Source organism: Acinonyx jubatus, chromosome A2, assembly GCF_027475565.1.
Source record: "Acinonyx jubatus isolate Ajub_Pintada_27869175 chromosome A2, VMU_Ajub_asm_v1.0, whole genome shotgun sequence".
Classification (NCBI taxonomy): domain Eukaryota; kingdom Metazoa; phylum Chordata; class Mammalia; order Carnivora; family Felidae; genus Acinonyx; species Acinonyx jubatus.
Window position 1 is genome coordinate 163,435,390 of NC_069383.1, and position 17,379 is coordinate 163,452,768.

Here is a 17,379-nt window from a genome sequence, read left to right on the forward strand (position 1 = left end):
TCTGATTCATGAATCGTGAAATAAAGCCAAATTACATATTCAGATGTGCTGAGATGAATTTTATTTCTTAACACCCTGGACACTCCTTTTTATGAAAGTGAATAATACCTTTTTGCAAAACAGAGAAAATTAATTTTTATAATTATGTTTGTAAGTAACAGGGTCAATGCTGCTGGAGTTTACACTTTTCTATCCAACGCTGGGGGGGGGGGGGTTATTTTTGAAATGAGCAGTCCTATTAAACGCTGCTGATGTATTTAGTGTTTCGGGTCCAACATAAGTTTATTTCAGCTTTTCGTGCTTTTATTTCATTTCACTTTTTCCAGCTTTTGTTACTTTTAAATCAGTTGAAATAGGAAGTCAGTTGCCTTCAGGATATCGTAGCCTTTAATTGTACAAAATTCGCTAGAGATCTGAAAAACATTTCCTTGCAGAGTGTGAAAGACGACTCAATGAAGAAGGTAGCCCTAAAAGAGTCACTCAAAATACAGTCGGAAGGACATTCAGGAAGCAGGGACTACGCACGTCCCCTGTTTCAATTTTCAGAACACCGTGAACTTTTGACTTTTGTCAATTGCAACTCCACCTCCTCCTGGAACACTTCCTCCTACTGGGGACCGAAATAGAGATCCTGTAATGCCTGTTAGCCAAGTAGCCAATCGTGCATTAGACAGTCAGTTTAAACTCTGCCAGCACCAATCATAATTCTTTCAAAACAACTTATGTAACCTTGTATTTTTTTTGCCTTTATAAGCCTGCTCTCCTTGTTAGCATTTCGGAGCACACTTTGTATTTTGACTCTGGCTCTCCGGATTGCAAGCCCTAAGACCCCAAATAAACGCTTTGGGTTGCTTTACAGTCTTGTGGGCTTTTTGGCTGAAAAGAGTAAAATGCAGGTCTGAGAATTCCAACATCCCACCCCTGTGGCTGTGCTGAGGGGTGAGGTTGACTGACCTCAAGTCCCAGAGGTGGGGGACGGGAGAGGAGGCGGGGCCTCCTAGCGTGAAAGGTCACAGGTCAAAACCCACGGACCCTGGCTCTGCCCTTACTGTTGAGGATCTTTGTTCTTTTTTAATATATATATTTTAAGTGTTTGTTTATTTTTGAGAGAGAGAGAGACAGAGCTTGAGCAGGGTAGGGATAGAGAGTGGCAGACACAGAATCTGAAGCAGGCTCCAGGCTCCGAGCTGTCAACACTGAGCCCGACAAGGTACTCGAACTCACGAACAGCCAGATCATGACCTGAGCCCAAGTCGGAGGTTGAAGCCACGGAGCCACCCAGGCGCCAGGAGGATCTTTGTTCTTAAACAAAAGTCACAGATCCGCTCTTGACCTCGCCCCCGCGCCAACCCTTGACCCTAGGGCTCACCGGCCCCTCCCGTCCGTCCCCTCCTGTCCAAGCTCCTGACAAGGGGCGCTCCGCAGGGAAACTGAGTCAGGATCTCACGGTCCAGGAGGAAGACGTAGGCAGGATGGGTGGCCGAGCTGCAGGCGCCGGAGGTCCAACCGCAGGGAGCGGTCTCAGCTCTAAGCCCACGCTGGCCAGACACGTGTGTCCGAACGACCTGTCACTCAGGACGCAAGGGGCAGGGTCTGGGAGGATTGTCCAATCAGGGGGGGCAGGGGCGGTGCGGAGGCGCGGAGGCACTGTGGGTGGGCAACCGCAGGCCCGGTCTCTGAGGGGGCGGGGTCCGGAAGACGAACCAATCAGGACGCATGGTCCCGTAGCGCCGTCCAATCAGGACGGGGGGCGGGCGCGCTCCAGAGGCGAGTCCCTCGCTGCCCTGCTGCCCTGCGTCTGAGCGCACCTGCCTCGCGCGGCGTCTAGCTCGGTCTCGCGGTCGGTGTCGTACAGCCGCTTGCCTGGACGCCGGGACAGTCCGGAGCGGGCTGCGAGATGGTGAGTGCGCGGGTTTGGGCGGAGCCCCGAGGGGCTGGTTCGAACCGGCCGGAACCGGCTGGAGGGGGCCCCGGCCCAGGTGGCACCGCCCCTGGGGGTCCTAATCCGAGCCTGTGCCCTCGGCCGGGAGTGGGGCTGCAGCGTCCTGCCCTTTCCTCCTCTTCCCGGTCCCCACCCGGGTCGTCCTTGGGCGGGGGTCCGAAGCGAGGGTGGGAGGACCCCAGCGCCGGCGATCAAGGGCTCGGGGGCAAGTGGGGGTGGCTGAGGTGGAAGACCCCCGCCCCCCACCTGACAGATAAAATCAAATCCATACTTGGTTAAGGAGACTTTGTTCTTGCTAAAAAACAAAATTCAGCTGAGTAATTGGCTTTATTCAATGATTCATGAATCGGGCAGCATGCCATCTCGCGGATACAAGGGAGCTCGGAGGAGCTGCACAAAATGAAAGGCTCACAGGCAGGAGGAGTGGGGACAGGAAGTTCTATTAGACAAAAAGTGGATGGATGGTGGGAGGTCACCTTTCCTTCCGGGAGGGCAGGGGTCTAGCAGCCCGGCGACCTCACTAGTGCTGACCAGGTCGTTCCTGATTGACTGGTTTAAGATTCCATTTCTGGGAGAGGCCGAAACTGCAATTAAGTTAACTCTTGGTCTGGTGACAAGGAGCTTAGTATGAGGGACTCCATTTTGGCTCTGTTGTCTTGTTTTTAACATTCCGAAGACCGCTGCAGAGGACACTGGGTTCGGAGACTCCCCTCACCCCCCACTCCCAGCACCTCCAATACTCAGAAACAGGCTTTCTGTATGAGGAGCAGTGACCGAAAGGTGTTTGGACAGGAACGGGCTCTCTGTGCTCGGAGGTTTCTTTGCTCAGGTGGGCAACTCAGTGCTTGTTCTGACCAGGTGCCGATGGGGAGGCAATGGCAGGGGCCTGTGGGAAGGACAGTGGCCTGGATAAACTTTGGGTAGGAAAGGGGCGGTGGCCGACAGTTGGTCAGACCAGTGTCAAATGAAGAATCCGAATTGAGGAGGAGAGAACAGGTATTGAGAAGAATGATTGCAAAGGCTGGGAGGGAGGGGACTGTTGCACTAGAGGCAGGGGCCAGGCAGGGGGTTGGGGGGGCTGTTGCATTAGGGGCAAGGGCTGGGCGGGGGGGAGCTGGGGGGGCTGTTGCATTATGGACAGGGACTACGTCGACAGGGAGGACACTGAGTATAAGACCTGCGAGTGTCTCAAGAGTCGTGTAAAAGGAGAGGAGGAAAGAAACCAGGCATGAGCAGGTGTGGTGCTGACGTTGGGATTCCCTGAGGCCAGCCTGTCCCCCTGTCCCCAGGAGGGGCTGAGTGTGGCTCAGCCTGAGAGCAAGCCCACGTTCAGGGGTCTGGAGGAAGGAGAGAAGCCAAAGCAAAGCGGGACCAGCCAGCATTTTGTGCCCCTTGGCCACGGGGACAAGCAGCTGAGCTGATCACAGATGAGGCACGAAGTGTGGGTGTGGGGGGTCTGCGCGCGGCCCTGTCGTGGGTGAACAGGGGGACGTCCTGTGAGTCTCCTGGTCTGATGGGGGAGGGGCCCTCATGCAGCCTGCTGTTTTCTAGACCCCGACAGGGTGGGGGAGGGAGTGCCTTTCCCTTCCACTGAGGTTTTCCTGGGAGCACAGGGCTCAGGTAGGCGTCTGCATGTCACCTTTGAGCAGGACCTGTCACCCTGTCCAGCTCAGCACGGATGGCTCTGTCCTCCGCCAGCCTCGCGTTGAGCAGGTGTAAAATGCCCGAGTTCTTTCTGCCTCCTTTCTTCCCCTTCAGGGCAGAGGGTGGTAAGTGTGTCAGGTCGTTCCTGTCCCTGCTGACCCGGGTTACTGGGGGCTTTATCCAGAGAGCGTCCCCTGGGGAAAAGCGTCTCAGGACAGAACTGTCCTTCTCCATGAGGGTTGGGGGCTCCACGCCTTCATGCCAGGTGGGTGGAGTCATGCATCAGAGGATTCATCCAAATGCTGGTGACGGTTCCACGCAGGGTCCAGAGGTGGAAAACTGTCTTCCTGATCTGTCCCCTGGGAATTGCCGGTGTCAGAGACGCACACAAATTCTGTGAACTGAGACGGGTTCAATTCTAACGGTACCAGGTCCCTGTTCTCTGAAAGGGATAAACAGCTTCCATTCTTGTGAAACCACACAGGAGCCCTAGAGCCGCCCCTCCCACTGTGGCCTTGACCTCAGGGTGGAAGCCGTGATGCTGCACCTGGTTGTCCACACAGCAGCTTGGGGTCCCCGTGTCATTCGGATGACCCAGGTTGCTGGAAGCTGGGGCCTCCTCTGGGCTGGGGACCGGCCACCCCCACAGCTGGGCCTGGTGGGAGGCGAGGGAAGGTGCGGTGGGGTCTCGCTCGCCTGCAGGTGGCCTCCAGCCCCCCGGATCGGTGGGGACCAGTGGGGAAGGGGCTGGGGCCGCCCTGGGGTGTCTCCCGAGGACCGGTGTTGGCATCGTCCAAGGGGTTGTGGGGTTAAGTGGGATCTGTGGAAACAGGAAGTCTGTGCAGGTCAGACTGAGGGAAGGCTCCTCGGGGTCAAGTGCCGTTGGAAGGGTCATGAACATAGAGCGTGTAGGGTTCAGATCCTAAACTGGGAGGGTTTCCTCTCTGGTGAGAATTGTGGCCCCAGAGGAGGAGGTTCAGGGCGTGTGGAGCTCAGAGTCCAGTCCCCAGGGGTCTCTGGTCCCCTCCTTCCATCCCAGAGGACCGGTGTCAGCAGGGAGAGCTTGGCGCTCATGGGGGGACTGGGTGTCACCCTCTGCACTGGGGTGTCATGTGTGGTGTGGGCGCCGCGGGTGACCAATCTGAGTGGCTCCTGCTCTGGTGCTCGGCCCGTTGTTCCTGGAGAGGCTCTCGCTGCCCTGGGAATCCAGTGTGGGTGACACTTAGGACTTTTGTCCCTTGGCCATACCTCTTTGTGCTGGCAGCTTTCCGTGTCGTCACCCCCCAGCAGGTGTCACTCGACCTGATCTCTGTTGCGGTGTGAGAGGGGAATGTCAGCAGTGCCACCGGTGATGTGTGGCTGCCCAGGGCTCGTCTGTGTCTCTCGGGCGGGTGCTTGCGGCTCAGTGTGTCCGGTGAAGCCCTCCGTCCCGGGATGGTGGGGCGTGGGGGTCTCCAGTTCATGTTTTCCTTTTGTGGGCTTTGCTGCTGCCGGCAGTGTGGTCTTGTCTCCAGGGTAAGTGCCTCGTAAGTCCTTTGCGCTGGGGGGACATTGCATATTGTAGCTCGTAAGTTACATGTTAGCAGGAACTGGGTGCAGAGTGTGAACCACATGTCGGTTTTGGGTCCCGTCACTTGCGACTTCATGGCGTCCAGCTCGAGCGTGTGACATGGGGTCTCCTGGACGTCACACGTTGGTTTATCTGATTCCTCCAGGGCTGAGCATTTCTCACGTGTGGGTTCCCTCTTCTGTGGAAGCATTTCCAGCGTGTTGTCTCCTGTATCTCACGTGTCTGCTTCCTGATCTTCTGTTTCCTTCACGTCCTGGGGACATGTGTCTGTTTCATTTCTGCCTGCTGTGTTTTCTCCAGGTCAGGGTGTATCATTTCTCTGTGTTGTCTGCGTGGATGGATCCTTCACGTTGTTAGTAGAGTTGAACTTCCCGGTCTTTTCCTGTGTAGATGACCATCTTTTGTTCTGTGAGAAAACTCCTCTGTTGCTCAGGTCATAATCATACGTGCTGGAACTTTCTGTGTGTTCCACTTGTTTCCACGACAGTTAAATCCACAGGACTCAGTTACTGTCCATGACACTGATGATTCTCTTTACCCTTTAGAAAACCAGTCTTCCCTGGCCCCGTGTGTCCCAGTGTCCCTGTCTCTGCTGCTGTCCTAGGGCACCTGCTGGGTGTATATCCACCAGCCTAAATCAGGGGCACGTATCTGTACATTCCCTTTGCCCATCAGGGTGTTTTTCTTCCTGTTAATGCCAAGTGTTCTAATAACTGATAACTTGAACATTTTTTTTTACTGTTATGTTTTAGAGAGAGTGCATGCGCAGGAGAGGGGCAGAGAGAGAGGGAGACAGAATCTGAAGCAGGCTCTGCATTGTCAGCTCAGCGCCCGATGCGGGGCTCAAACCCACAAACTGGGAGATCATGGCCTGAGCTGAAGTTAGACGGTCAACTGACTGAGCCACCCAGGTGCCCCTAATTCTGTTGACTTTAAACATAAAACTGGGGCGCCTGGGTGGCTCGATCAGTTAAGCGTCCGACTTCGGCTCAGGTCATGATCTCACGGCCCGTGAGTTCGAGCCCCGCGTCGGGCTCTGTGCTGACCGCTCAGAGCCTGCAGCCTGTTTCAGATTCTGTGTCTCCCTCTCTCTCTCCCCCTGCCCTGTTCATGCTCTGTCTCTCTCGGTCTCAAAAATAAATAAACGTTGAAAAAAAAATTTAAAAATAAAACTGTCAGGTGATCTCTCTTTTCCAACATGGACCTCTACGTGAGGGTCAAAGGGGCAGCGGCCGCTGCACTGGACGTGCTGTGATATATCAGGGTGGGAGGCTGAAGGCTCTGGAGGGTGGATGTGAGATTTCGAAGGACCAACCTCAGTGCTTTTGGACATGGTGGTTGTGTGTGTGTGTGTGTGTGTGTGTGTGTGTGTCAGGGGGTCTCTACACAGTGTGTCCATTGAGTGTCACCAGTGCCACTAGTGTGTTCAACTGAGCCTGCATATGGGGCACGGTACTCACAGCGAAGGTGTAAAACGGGCTGAACAGAACAGACCTGTTGAAGCACCTGCCTGGTAAACTGGGTTCCTGGATCCCTGTGACGTTAGAGGTGTGTTCCCCAGGTAGGGATCGCAAGTTCTCACAGCACTGCAGCCACGGGATAAGCAGTGGGGTATCTACAAGAGAAGGTTCTGTCCCGTGAGATAACATGTGAGCCATGCCTAAACCGTATTCATGTCCGTGAGAGAGGGAGCTGTGTGAAATCCGCTCGTGTTAACAGACTTCCCTGGGTTGTGCGTGGACAGGTGGGACCAGGGAGTAGGCACTTTCTGTGGATTTATGAGTCTTGGGATTGAACATATTATGTTGTTTAGGGCCAGTGGTTTCATGCATGTGTAGTGGTGAGTTTTGGCTGTCGGAGCATCTCTGGCGGGGCCAGATTGTTATTTGGGCCAAACCAGAGTTGTCCCTTTTTACTGAAGTCACGGTTACTACATTTCCAATATTGCTCATCCTTCATGGGGCCGGTTGTTGGGTATCTCTTGGCAATTCTCTAAAGTATTATTTGGGAAGAACATCCCTTTGGTCCAGGACAGAGGTTTGCCTCTCGGTTTTCTCGAGTTGCTTTTCATTTTTTTGTTTTCGAGTTTGTTTTTGTTTGGAAAAAAATATCAGCAAAAATGGCTTCTGTTGGCCTCCAGGGAGTCAGATCCGGAGCCAGGACCCTTCGTAATGCCAGAGAAGTCAGTTCAAGTAGGGCATCTCATCAAATTGGGACAGAGGAGCCATTTTTAATTGGTTCCCATGTGGGTCAGGACATCTTGTCTCTATAATAGTCCAAGGTCATGAGCTCCCTTACAGGCATGGCGCCTGGCCTTATAAACATTTTTGGTTTTACCCTTGGCGAAGGTACAAGGCCAGAGGAAGGGCCAGTTGTTCAGCATGTTGAGCCGAAGTAGCCCAAAGGTAAAGTGCTGCTCAGTGACCTCAAGGGACTTGCAGTCGCATCCCCAGCATGATATTTGCCATTTTCAATTTGTAAATAAGAGTCGTCAGTAAAGCATGGAACCTGTGCGTCAGTGAGAGGCGCTCCCTGTTGGCACGGGGAGTCGGAAGGTGCCGCGTCCGTGCTAAGCAGTCACAAGGGGTTTCACGTGGGTCCAGGATCAGGCGCCCTACGTATCGATCCTGAGTTTGAGCAACCTGCAATATTTCTTTAGAGACATTTTGTCCTTTCAAGGCCAAAAGGTGTAACAGGTGGATTCGGGCTTCCTGGGAAGAGGTCTGAGAAGGGGAGCAGAGACCGAAACCGTCTACATATCATCAGAGAGCAGAGCCTTCAACAATTTTCCATCATCCAGACCAGCTTTTGAGGATCAAGAAAAGCAAGAAAGCCTGTGCCGCCCTGGGCGTGAGTGCCCTGGTGTGTTTCTATTTCTTTCAAATCAAAGCAGACACATGGGTCATCCCTACTGGAATATGAAAATGCACTGCATAGGGTAGTTATATCAAAAAGCTGCTTTCCGTGGGAATGGATGTCAGTAGTGTTGGAGGTTGGGAATGATGGCGTGCCAAGGGTTAAATAAAAGATGTTCAGGGGTGCGTGGGTGGCTCAGTCGGTTGAGTGGTTGAGCATCTAACATCAGCTCAGGTTGTGATCTCGCCGTTTGTGAGTTCGAGCCCCGCGTTGGGCTCTGTGCTGACAGCTCAGAGCTTGGGGCCTGCTTCGGATTCTGTGTCTCCCTCTCTCTGCTCCTCCCCTGTCCAAAAAAAAAAAAAAAAAAAAAGATGTTCAAGGGGCATTTCATCCTCTGGTTAGGTATTTTGAGTACCTTCATCCAGTTCTAGAATTACTTTCCCTTTGTGGGAGAATGAAATTCCAGTGTGATCCCTTCTGAGGATCCGTGCACTGAATGACTAGACGTGGAGGAACTAACGTGAAAATGGTGTGTCTGTCACACGGGACTAGACACAAGGGGGCAGGTTCAGAGGCAGGAACCTGTGCAGGTTCATTAGAGACCCCACTGTTGGAGCCCTGTGAGCTCTCAGTGGCGGGACCTGCTTCACAGTGTAGGTCCCGTGTCAGGCGGCACAGAGAGAGTCCCTCCCCATCTGGAGAGTGGTTTCTCCAAGCTGATCAAGAGGGAATTTGGGTCCTTAGAGCCCAGCCGTTGGGCATGAGGAGGGTTTGGGAGGGGCCAGGAGGAGGGCTCCCACCTGGAGCATTCAGGCTGCTGATAACCTTCCCTCACATGTCCTGGATGTTGGCAATAATAGTGCAAACTAGGAGGTATTTGGTGGTTTTTTAAAAAATGTTTGTTTATTTTTAGAGACACAGAGTGTGAGTGGGGGAGGGCAGAGAGAGGGAGACACAGAATTTGAAACAGGCTCCAGGCTCTGAGCTGTCAGCCCGGAACCCGACACGGGGCTCAAACCCACAAACCATGAAATCATGACTTGAGCTGAAGCTGGATGCTCAACCAACTGAGCCACCCAGGCGCCCCTTATAGAAGAAGGCTTCAGTTTCCCGAGGTGAAAATGAAGAATTTTAGCTCTCTTTCATGTGGGGTGTCAGTGGCCTAGTTTGTCAAAATAACTAAATATGCAGGGGAGGAGGTTTCCCAGCCCATCCTGGTGCTTTTAACTAAAAAGAAAGATTCCAGTCCAGCCCATTAAATGCTGCCTGGTGGATTCCACATGTGAAGAAAGACCAGAAGTCTAAAATAAACAACTCGGGCAACAACAGATGTTGGCGAAGATGCGGAGGAAGAGGAACCCTTTTGCACTGCTGGTGGGAATGCAAACTGGTGCGGCCACTCTGGGAAACAGTATGGAGGTTCCTCAAAGTTAAAAATAGCACTGCCCTATGATCCAACAATTGCACTACTAGGTCGTTATCCAGGGGATACAGGTATGCTGTTTCCAAGGGGCACATGCACCCCCATGTTGATAGCAGCACTATCGACAAGAGCCAAAGTATGGAAAGAGCCCAAATGTCCATCGATGGACAGATGGATAAAGATGTGGTATATATACATGATGGAGTATTAGTCGGCAATCAAAAAGAATGAAATCTTGCCATTTGCAACTACCTGGATGGAACTGGAGGGTATTATGCTAAGCGAAATTAATCAGAGAAAGAGAAATATCATATGACTTCACTCCTATGAGGAATGAAAGATACAAAACAGATGAACATAAGGGAAAGGACGCAAAGATAATATAAAAACAAGGAAGGGGACAAAACATAAGAGGCTCCTAAATACAGAGAACAAACTGAGGGTTGCTGGAGCAGTTGTGGGTGGGCGGGATGGGCTAAATGGACGAGGGGCATTAGGGAGGACACTTGTTGGGATGAGCACTGGGTGATATACCTAGGGGATGAATCACTGGAATCTGCTCTGGAAATCATTATAGCACTATATGGTAACTAACTTGGGTGTAAATTTAAAAATAAAATTAATTAATTAAAAAAAAAAAGACAGTTGGAGTCCATTGTAATAGCCACGTACAGATTCATCAGGCTTTTGAGTGGAAACCTGAATTTTGTGTTCGTCCAGTCTTCAGAAAAGCTACTGTTGGGGCACCTGGCTGGTTCACTTGTTGGAGTGTGTGACTCTTGATTTCAGAGCTGTAGGTTCAAGCCCCCACATTGGGTGTAGAGACTACTTGCAAAGAAAAAAAACGTATAAAAAAAAAAAAAAAAAGTACCTTAATTGCTTGGCGGGGATTTCCAGCCAGTGTCATAAGCATCTTTCCAGAAATGGGCGTCTGTCTCTCTCGGGTTAATTTCATCCCATGTGTGGCCTGGGCCCCAGCAACACGCATGTGGACTAATTGCTCTAAATCTGGGAAACCATGTTGGTGAGTTGAATAGCTGTGTTATGTTCTTCAGCGAGCTTATGGGCGTTCCCGGGCACTTCTGGAAACTTCTGCCTTAGTCCAGGGAACATGAGAAACATGGGGTTTCAAATCTTGAGATGCTTTACCTTAAAGAGGCTGGGTTAACAGGTTGAGGTAAGGAGGGATCAAGGGCAGGTTCAGAAGAAAAGGGAAGTTCAGAGCATGTCGAGGGAAGTGGTTGGAATCAGGTCCTGGGTGTAGAGTGAAGCCGGGGCAGGAGAGAAAGACCCTTCGGAAGCCATTTGTCATATTTCAGTTGTTTGCCTTGGTTCAATTTAAATAGTCTTTTGCAAAGAGGTACACTTAGATCCTGAAAATATTTGCAAGTCTCGAGGTACTGAATAAAATCTGTATCAAATTCAGTTTGCTGGATTCATGACTTCCTAATTTTTTTCTTTTCCTTTTCTCTTTTCTTTTCCTTCCTTTTCTTTCCTTTCCTTTCCTTTTCTTTTCCTTCCTTTTCTTTTCCTTTTCTTCTTTCCTACCTTCTTAAGTTTTAATTTTTTTCCCTAACAATATTCAATAAGACAAGTTTGGGGAGATCGAAAGTTCCCCATAAAGGCCCTTGTAGTTGTAAATTATATTTGTTCAGTTGCTCATTTTGTTAGAAATGCACAAGGACGCACCATGGTTTTTAAACCTAAGATTGGCCAGGGTCCCAGTTGGGTCCCCCCTCCATGCGCTTTGATAACTGGAATCCATTTCTTGGCAGTTTTCTCTAGACCAGAAAAAAAGTTTATAGACACTGGTCTCTACAGGAGTAGCCTTGTTCCAGAAGAAATCAGACGAAGGGCCAGCGCATTTCCAACAGGCATGGTTCCAAGAGGAATAGTCCAGTTCTGGAAAGCAGTTGGAACAAAAATGAGTTCTCTGAGAAAGGACAAGCCCCTAAAACAGGTTCCGAATAATCCCCCGAGAGCACAGACACAGGAGAGCGCAGACCCAGGGAGTGGGGCTCTGATCCCAGCACAAAACTTAACCTCTGCTTCAGGGTTGGGGAGAAAACAGCTCATTGGGCTCTGTGGGACCTGCACCTGTTTGCTCGCCAGCCTGGAGTGGTTGGGGTCTTCTCTGGGATCACTAACGTTAACCTTAACAATGAAACCGTCAGGGGTGCCTTGGTGGCTCAGTCTGTTGAACTCAGATTGTGATCTCGTGGTTCAAGGGTTTGGCACCCTGTTGGGCTCTGTGCTGACAGCTCAGAGCCTGGAAGCTGCTTTGGATTCTGTGTCTCCCTCTCCCCCCTCCCCTGCGTATACTCTCTCTCTCTCTCAAAAAAAAATTAAAAAAATTAAAACTGCCAGTTATTTTTCAGCGAAAATGGGATTACCTGGGAATAGCAGAGAATTATAATTTGGGACACGCCAGCCCCAGCAAAACCACAGGCAAGTCTGGAGAAGAAACGGAAGAACAAAGGGAGGAACGCTCTTTTCTAGAGGAGAGGGGACATTGGGAGGGGCTGTGGGAAACTAAACAACGATTGGAGCAAACTACGGGAATCCAGTGTAGTGGCTTCTCATTGGCTGGACTGTGATTGTCTCTCATTGGCTGGACTGTTGCTAGGGCAGGAAAACCCTTCCTTCCTACTCCTGGGACAGTAATATACTTCATGTAGACTTGCAAAGTCCTGTTCTTGATGGTGAGGTTTAGGGCTTGAGAGCTTCCCCTGCTGGTTTCCCCACTCAATTCTAAACAGAGTTTTCTCATGTTTTCATATTCATGTACTTTAAAAACTGATTTCTATTGGGCAAAATCCCACCAGTTCTGTAACATATTTCCCGTATTCTGAGAAATTTGTGTTACATTTCAATATGAGAAACAGTGCCCTTTGGGGCGCCTGACTGGCTCAGTCAGTAGAGCATGTGACTCTTGATCTTGGGGTTGTAAGTTGGAGTTGCACGTTGGACAGAGAGATGACTTAAAACAAAATCTTAAGTTCAAAGAGAACAGAAATAAATCCCATAACAAAGCCACAGACAAACCTGATTGCAGATTTAATGGGATTTTTTTTTAAATCTCTTGATGTTTTGGGAGAGTTGATATTATGGTCTCATTTTGGAAGACACACAGCATCTCTTCATTTATTTCATTGTGTTGTGGTGTCACGGAATGACGTTTTGTAGGTTTTCCATTAAGTTACTTTATACGCTTCATGAGACATATTTAGGACTTAAGGAAAATTAGTTTAATAGCAGTTATAAAGGCTAATGTTAGAAAGTCTTTTTAACACTTAATTTTCAACTGCTCGCTTCTAGTGACTCATTGTACCCTGAGATTCATTTTTATGAGTTTGCCTCCTGCAAACTAAAAATCCGTTTCTGTGATAATCTTTCTATTCTTTTCGGGCGCGAGCTACACACTCATTTGAGTTAGGAGTAAAGGAAAAAATGTTTTTCGGTTACAATATTCTCCTTAGGTGAAACTACATTGTTAGTTTGCTCTCTAAACGATTATAAAACATCAAGCGTGTACTGCACTTGAGCAGTAGAGAGATTTCTACGTCTATCATTACCGGTAGCTCCGGGTGAGAAGCACATTTGGATGCTTGAAAAGACTCAGACAAGAAATAAGACTTGAAATGTGGTTTCATGTGAATCCATTTAGAAAACCTCACTTATCTAACAGCTAAAAGTGCAGAGGAGGAGATAAAGAGGGATTTATTAAACTCTTTGTCTCCAACCATGCAAAGTAACCTGTGAAGGCACCTTTCGTTCCCATCCTGGTACATGCAGCGGGGACAGGTTTTAAATGGGAACCAGCCCTTCTCCTCAAATGCATTTGGCAGATTTATTATTATTTTTTTAATGTTTGATTTTTGAGAGAGAGAGCATGAGGGGCAGAGAGAGAGGGAGACAGAGGATCCGAAACAGGCTCCGCACTGACAGCAGAAAGCCTGAACGTGGGGATCCAACCCATGAACGGCGAGATCATGACCTGAGCCGAAATCAAGAGTCGGACACTTAACCGACTGAGCCCCCCCGGCCGCCCCCACCAATTCCTTGTTTTCGGTTGCAGCGCTGGCTGAGCCCTCACAGGCGTGTACATATGCATCCTCAGCAACTTGTTCCCGATCTCCCATTTCACCACCAAATAGGGAGTCGGCTCTAGGTTTAGTGTGGACAGCAAGGTTTTCTGACGGTGCATGTTTCCATGTGGTTTGTAAGCCAGTCGTCACTCATGCGTGATGACATGAGGCAGGCGTGTCCTCAGCCTGTATGGATTGGAAGCCTGTGGCTTGTTTGTCTTTTTTTCCATTAGTGGCATAAGTTGTACTTCTTGAAGAATCAGTGTTTAATCCGTGTTGCATTTCTGGAATAAAATAGCCTTGGTTTTGCTGTCAAATGTTATTTCTACATTTATGTATAAGGTTTCCTTCTAAAAAGACTTCAGTCTTGGGCGCCTGGGAGGCTCAGTTGGCTAAGCCTCTGACTTCAGCTCAGGTCATGATCTTGCGGTTCACGAGTTCGAGCCCCGCGTCGGGCTCTGTGCTGCCAGCTCGGAGCCTGGAACCTGCTTCGGATTTTGTGTCTCCCTCTCTCTCTGCTCCTACCCCGCTCGCACTCTCTTAAAAATAAAAAAAAATAAACACTAACAAAGAATTAAGAAAAAAGTATTAGCCTGTATGCATGTTGCGTTTTAATACTATTTAAATTATTCTTTTCCTGTGTTGGTAATGCCCTGTGATTCCTTTCTACAGTTGGGAATCACAAATGTTAAAATACTTGGTGCTTGGCTCACGCAGTGTTTGAGGTTTGCGTTTAGAGTGTGGAGGGTAGTTGAATCTATGGAATTCATTTCTTTAATGACCAAGGACGTCCTCCTCTGTTCCCTTGCATCATCTCAGGTATGTTACCAGTTGGTACACATTCGTTCCTTTTCTTCTGTTCTAAAACACCTGTAGTATCTCCTCAATCTGCTTAATCTCCGAAACTGTCATTTTGTTTCTTTTTCATACTTCCTTTAATTTGCCTGATTTCTATTGTTTTTGATTACAAATGCCAAAAGATGAAGAAGGATATATTTTTAGCTTCTATGACTTTTTAAAAACAGCTTTCATGGAGGTGTAGGTTCCATACCATGAAGATTATCTGCTTAAAGTAGAAATTCGGTGGCATTTATTGCAGTTACAGAACTGTTCAACCATTCTCACTTTCTCATTTTAAAACATTTTAATCATTCCATAAAGATAATTTGCATCAGTGGGCGGTCATCTCCATTCCAGTGTATCCCTACCCTGGGTTCTAGACAATTTCTTAATCTTTCTCTCTATTGATTTGCTGAGTCTGTACATTTCCGTATAAATGATATCCTGCTCTGTGTTGTCGTTGTGAAGTTTGTTAATGTTCTTGAGGTTCATTGATTTTGTGAATCAGTACCTGGATCAGTACTTCGTTGTGCGCATTTCTGAATAATATCCCATTGTTTGAATACACAGTGGTCATTTTGAAATGGGTTGTTAACCTTCAAAGTAAAACTGTCATTAATTTTACCAGCAAAAATGGGTTCATCCTGGAACAGGTGAGAATTGCAACTCGGAAAAGCAGGCTACAACGAGACCAAAGGCAAGCCAGAGAGCAGAGAAGAGGGGAGGCTCTTTTATAGAGGAAACCGGGAATTTGGCAGGGGGACGTTGTAAACAAAAAGTCCATTGGAGCAAGCTGGACGCGGAAGTATTGCGGCTTCTCATTGGCTGGGCTGTGACTCTCTCATTGGCTGGGCTGTCACCACACCGGGAAATAATCTTCCTCCTGTTGCTCTAGTAAAGTGATACCCACTTGTAACCGCAGGGTCCTCCTCTTGTTGTTGGGTCTGCAGTTGACCATGAATGGTAGAGTGTCAGAACTCCACCTGCTGGCCTCCTGACTCCATTCTTAACAAGGTTTCCCTGTATTAATTCTCACAAATTTCCCTTTTGATAGAGACCCTTTCTTAAATGCATCATTAAGAGTCAGTTTTCCATATTTAGTGGTTTTGTTCCTTGGTGCCACGAAGGATCTTTCCTGATCGTCATGTCCCACGTCATAGGGAAACCACATAGCAGATGGAAACTCGTTAAGGTGACATTTGAGTAACAAGAAAGATTAGAGGGCAGCAGTGTCAGGCACTTCTCATCTCCAGTCCCTATTTATGAAGAGAGTAAGCGTTGGAGATTATCTCCTCATGGGTATGTCACTTTTATAACGTTTTGGCACGTAACAACTGGGAAAGCAGAAGTGACGTGGGAATTCCAAATTGTGTGATGGTTCTGAACCAGGACCCTAGATCTGAAAGCAGCTAATCGAATATTGGCAGTTTTCAGACTCAGGGGAAAAAAAAAAAATTAACATTAATTCATTTTTGAGAGACAGAGTACAAGTGGGGTAGGTACAGAGACAGAGAGAGAGAGACACAGAATCCGAAGCCGGCTCTGGGCTCTGAGCTGTCAGCACAGACCCCAATGCGGGGCTTGAACTCAACGAACCGTGAGATCATGACCTGAGCCGAAGTCGGACGCTTAACTGAGCCACCCAGGCACCTCCAAATTTTTTATTCTATTGGTAAAAACTGGGAGTCATGTATTCCTCCTGGAATTTGCATACAGTAGGAACTGGGTCGGTAGTTTATGGGGGTTAGGAAGCACAGGGTACCGAGGGTTAACAATGGCATATGTTGCTCAGAGGTTCCAGACAAACCTCCATCTTCAGCCGTTGGGTTTTCACACCAGTAAAAACAGGTCATTACAGGGATTAGTGTAGAGGATGATGGGCCTCTGAGGCTTGTAATGTTCTATTATGAGCCTGATGCCTTAAAGAGCTTTTTTCTTTTAATAAAAAAATTTTTTTAATGTTTATTTATCTTGAAAGAGAGAGAGGGAACAGGTGCACACAGGGGAGGGGGGTGGGGAGAGGTAGAGAGAGAAGGAGAGAGAGAATCCCAAGCAGGCTCCGCGCTGTCAGGGTGAAGCCAACGTGGAGGGCGAACTCACGAACGGTGAGATCATGACCTCAGCTGAAATCGAGTCGGGTGCTTAACCAGCGGAGCCACCCAGGCGCCCCAAGAGTTTCTTTATTTATAGGTATTGATTAATTGCAAGGAGGTCCTTTGAGAGATCTATTTTCATCTTGATGGGAGATACACTGTGGATTCTGCCAATATCGCTTAAGGATTTTGCCCAGGAAGAGGAGGGTAGGGAATCCAACAGAGACAAATGATCAGTGACCCCAGGTCCATTACAGTGCGTCAGAGATAGAGCGGATGAAAGATGTGGAATGGCCACGTATTTCCTTTGGTTGGCTATTTCGATTACTGTTTTCAGATTCTGGAATTATTTCCTCTGTCGAATAGGGGTGTAGGAACTATCTCTCAAAGGGTCTAGACAAAGGGGAGTGGGTTCAGAGACAGGAACCTGTTAACGTTCACTAGAGATGCTGCCTCCCCCCCGCCCCACCATTGGAACTGTTTTAGGCCTTCCAGGCAGAGGCTACTTTACAGCAAGGGGTTGGGCACCAAGAATGTAGCTCTCCGGTCAACAAGGACAGAGATTCATTCCCGATGTGGAGAATGGTTTCTCTGAGCTGCTTATGAGGGAGGACTGGGAAGAGTCCCTGTGGTTCCCTAGAGCCCCGTCACTGGGGATGAGGAAGGAGGACGTTGGAAAGGCCGGCTGGAGGGATGCAGGTATGGGAGCACTTAAACTGGTAGCAAGTGGTCTTTTTTCCAGTGTCCTGGCCCTTTGCAAGAATAGGAGAACCTAGTTAGTTTCTGGTTTTGCTTAGGAACCTGCATTGCCAGAATGGAAAATCAAGAATTTTAGTGGTTTTGGGGCACCTGGGTGGCTTCGTTGGTAGAGCGTGCTATTCTTGATCTCAGAGTCATGAGTTCAAGCCCCACTTGGGCATGGA

At 49.0% G+C, this 17,379-nt stretch overlaps 1 protein-coding gene across 3 annotated transcripts in view; it reads left to right on the plus strand.

The window, feature by feature from the left end:
* Positions 1–281: 281 nt before the first annotated feature.
* LOC106982151 (zinc finger protein 77-like) overlaps positions 282–17,379 on the plus strand; it is a 122,162-nt gene continuing 105,064 nt past the window's right edge. For 2 of the 3 annotated variants that reach the window (XR_008297367.1, XM_053220158.1), the window contains exon 1: positions 282–1,900. Coding sequence is in view for 2 of the 3 variants with exons in the window: in XM_053220158.1 (XP_053076133.1) it covers positions 1,898–1,900 (3 nt within the window). In the remaining variant the exon portion in view is untranslated. The remainder of the gene's footprint in view (positions 1,901–17,379) is intronic. The other variant, XM_053220157.1, reaches the window with a different exon arrangement.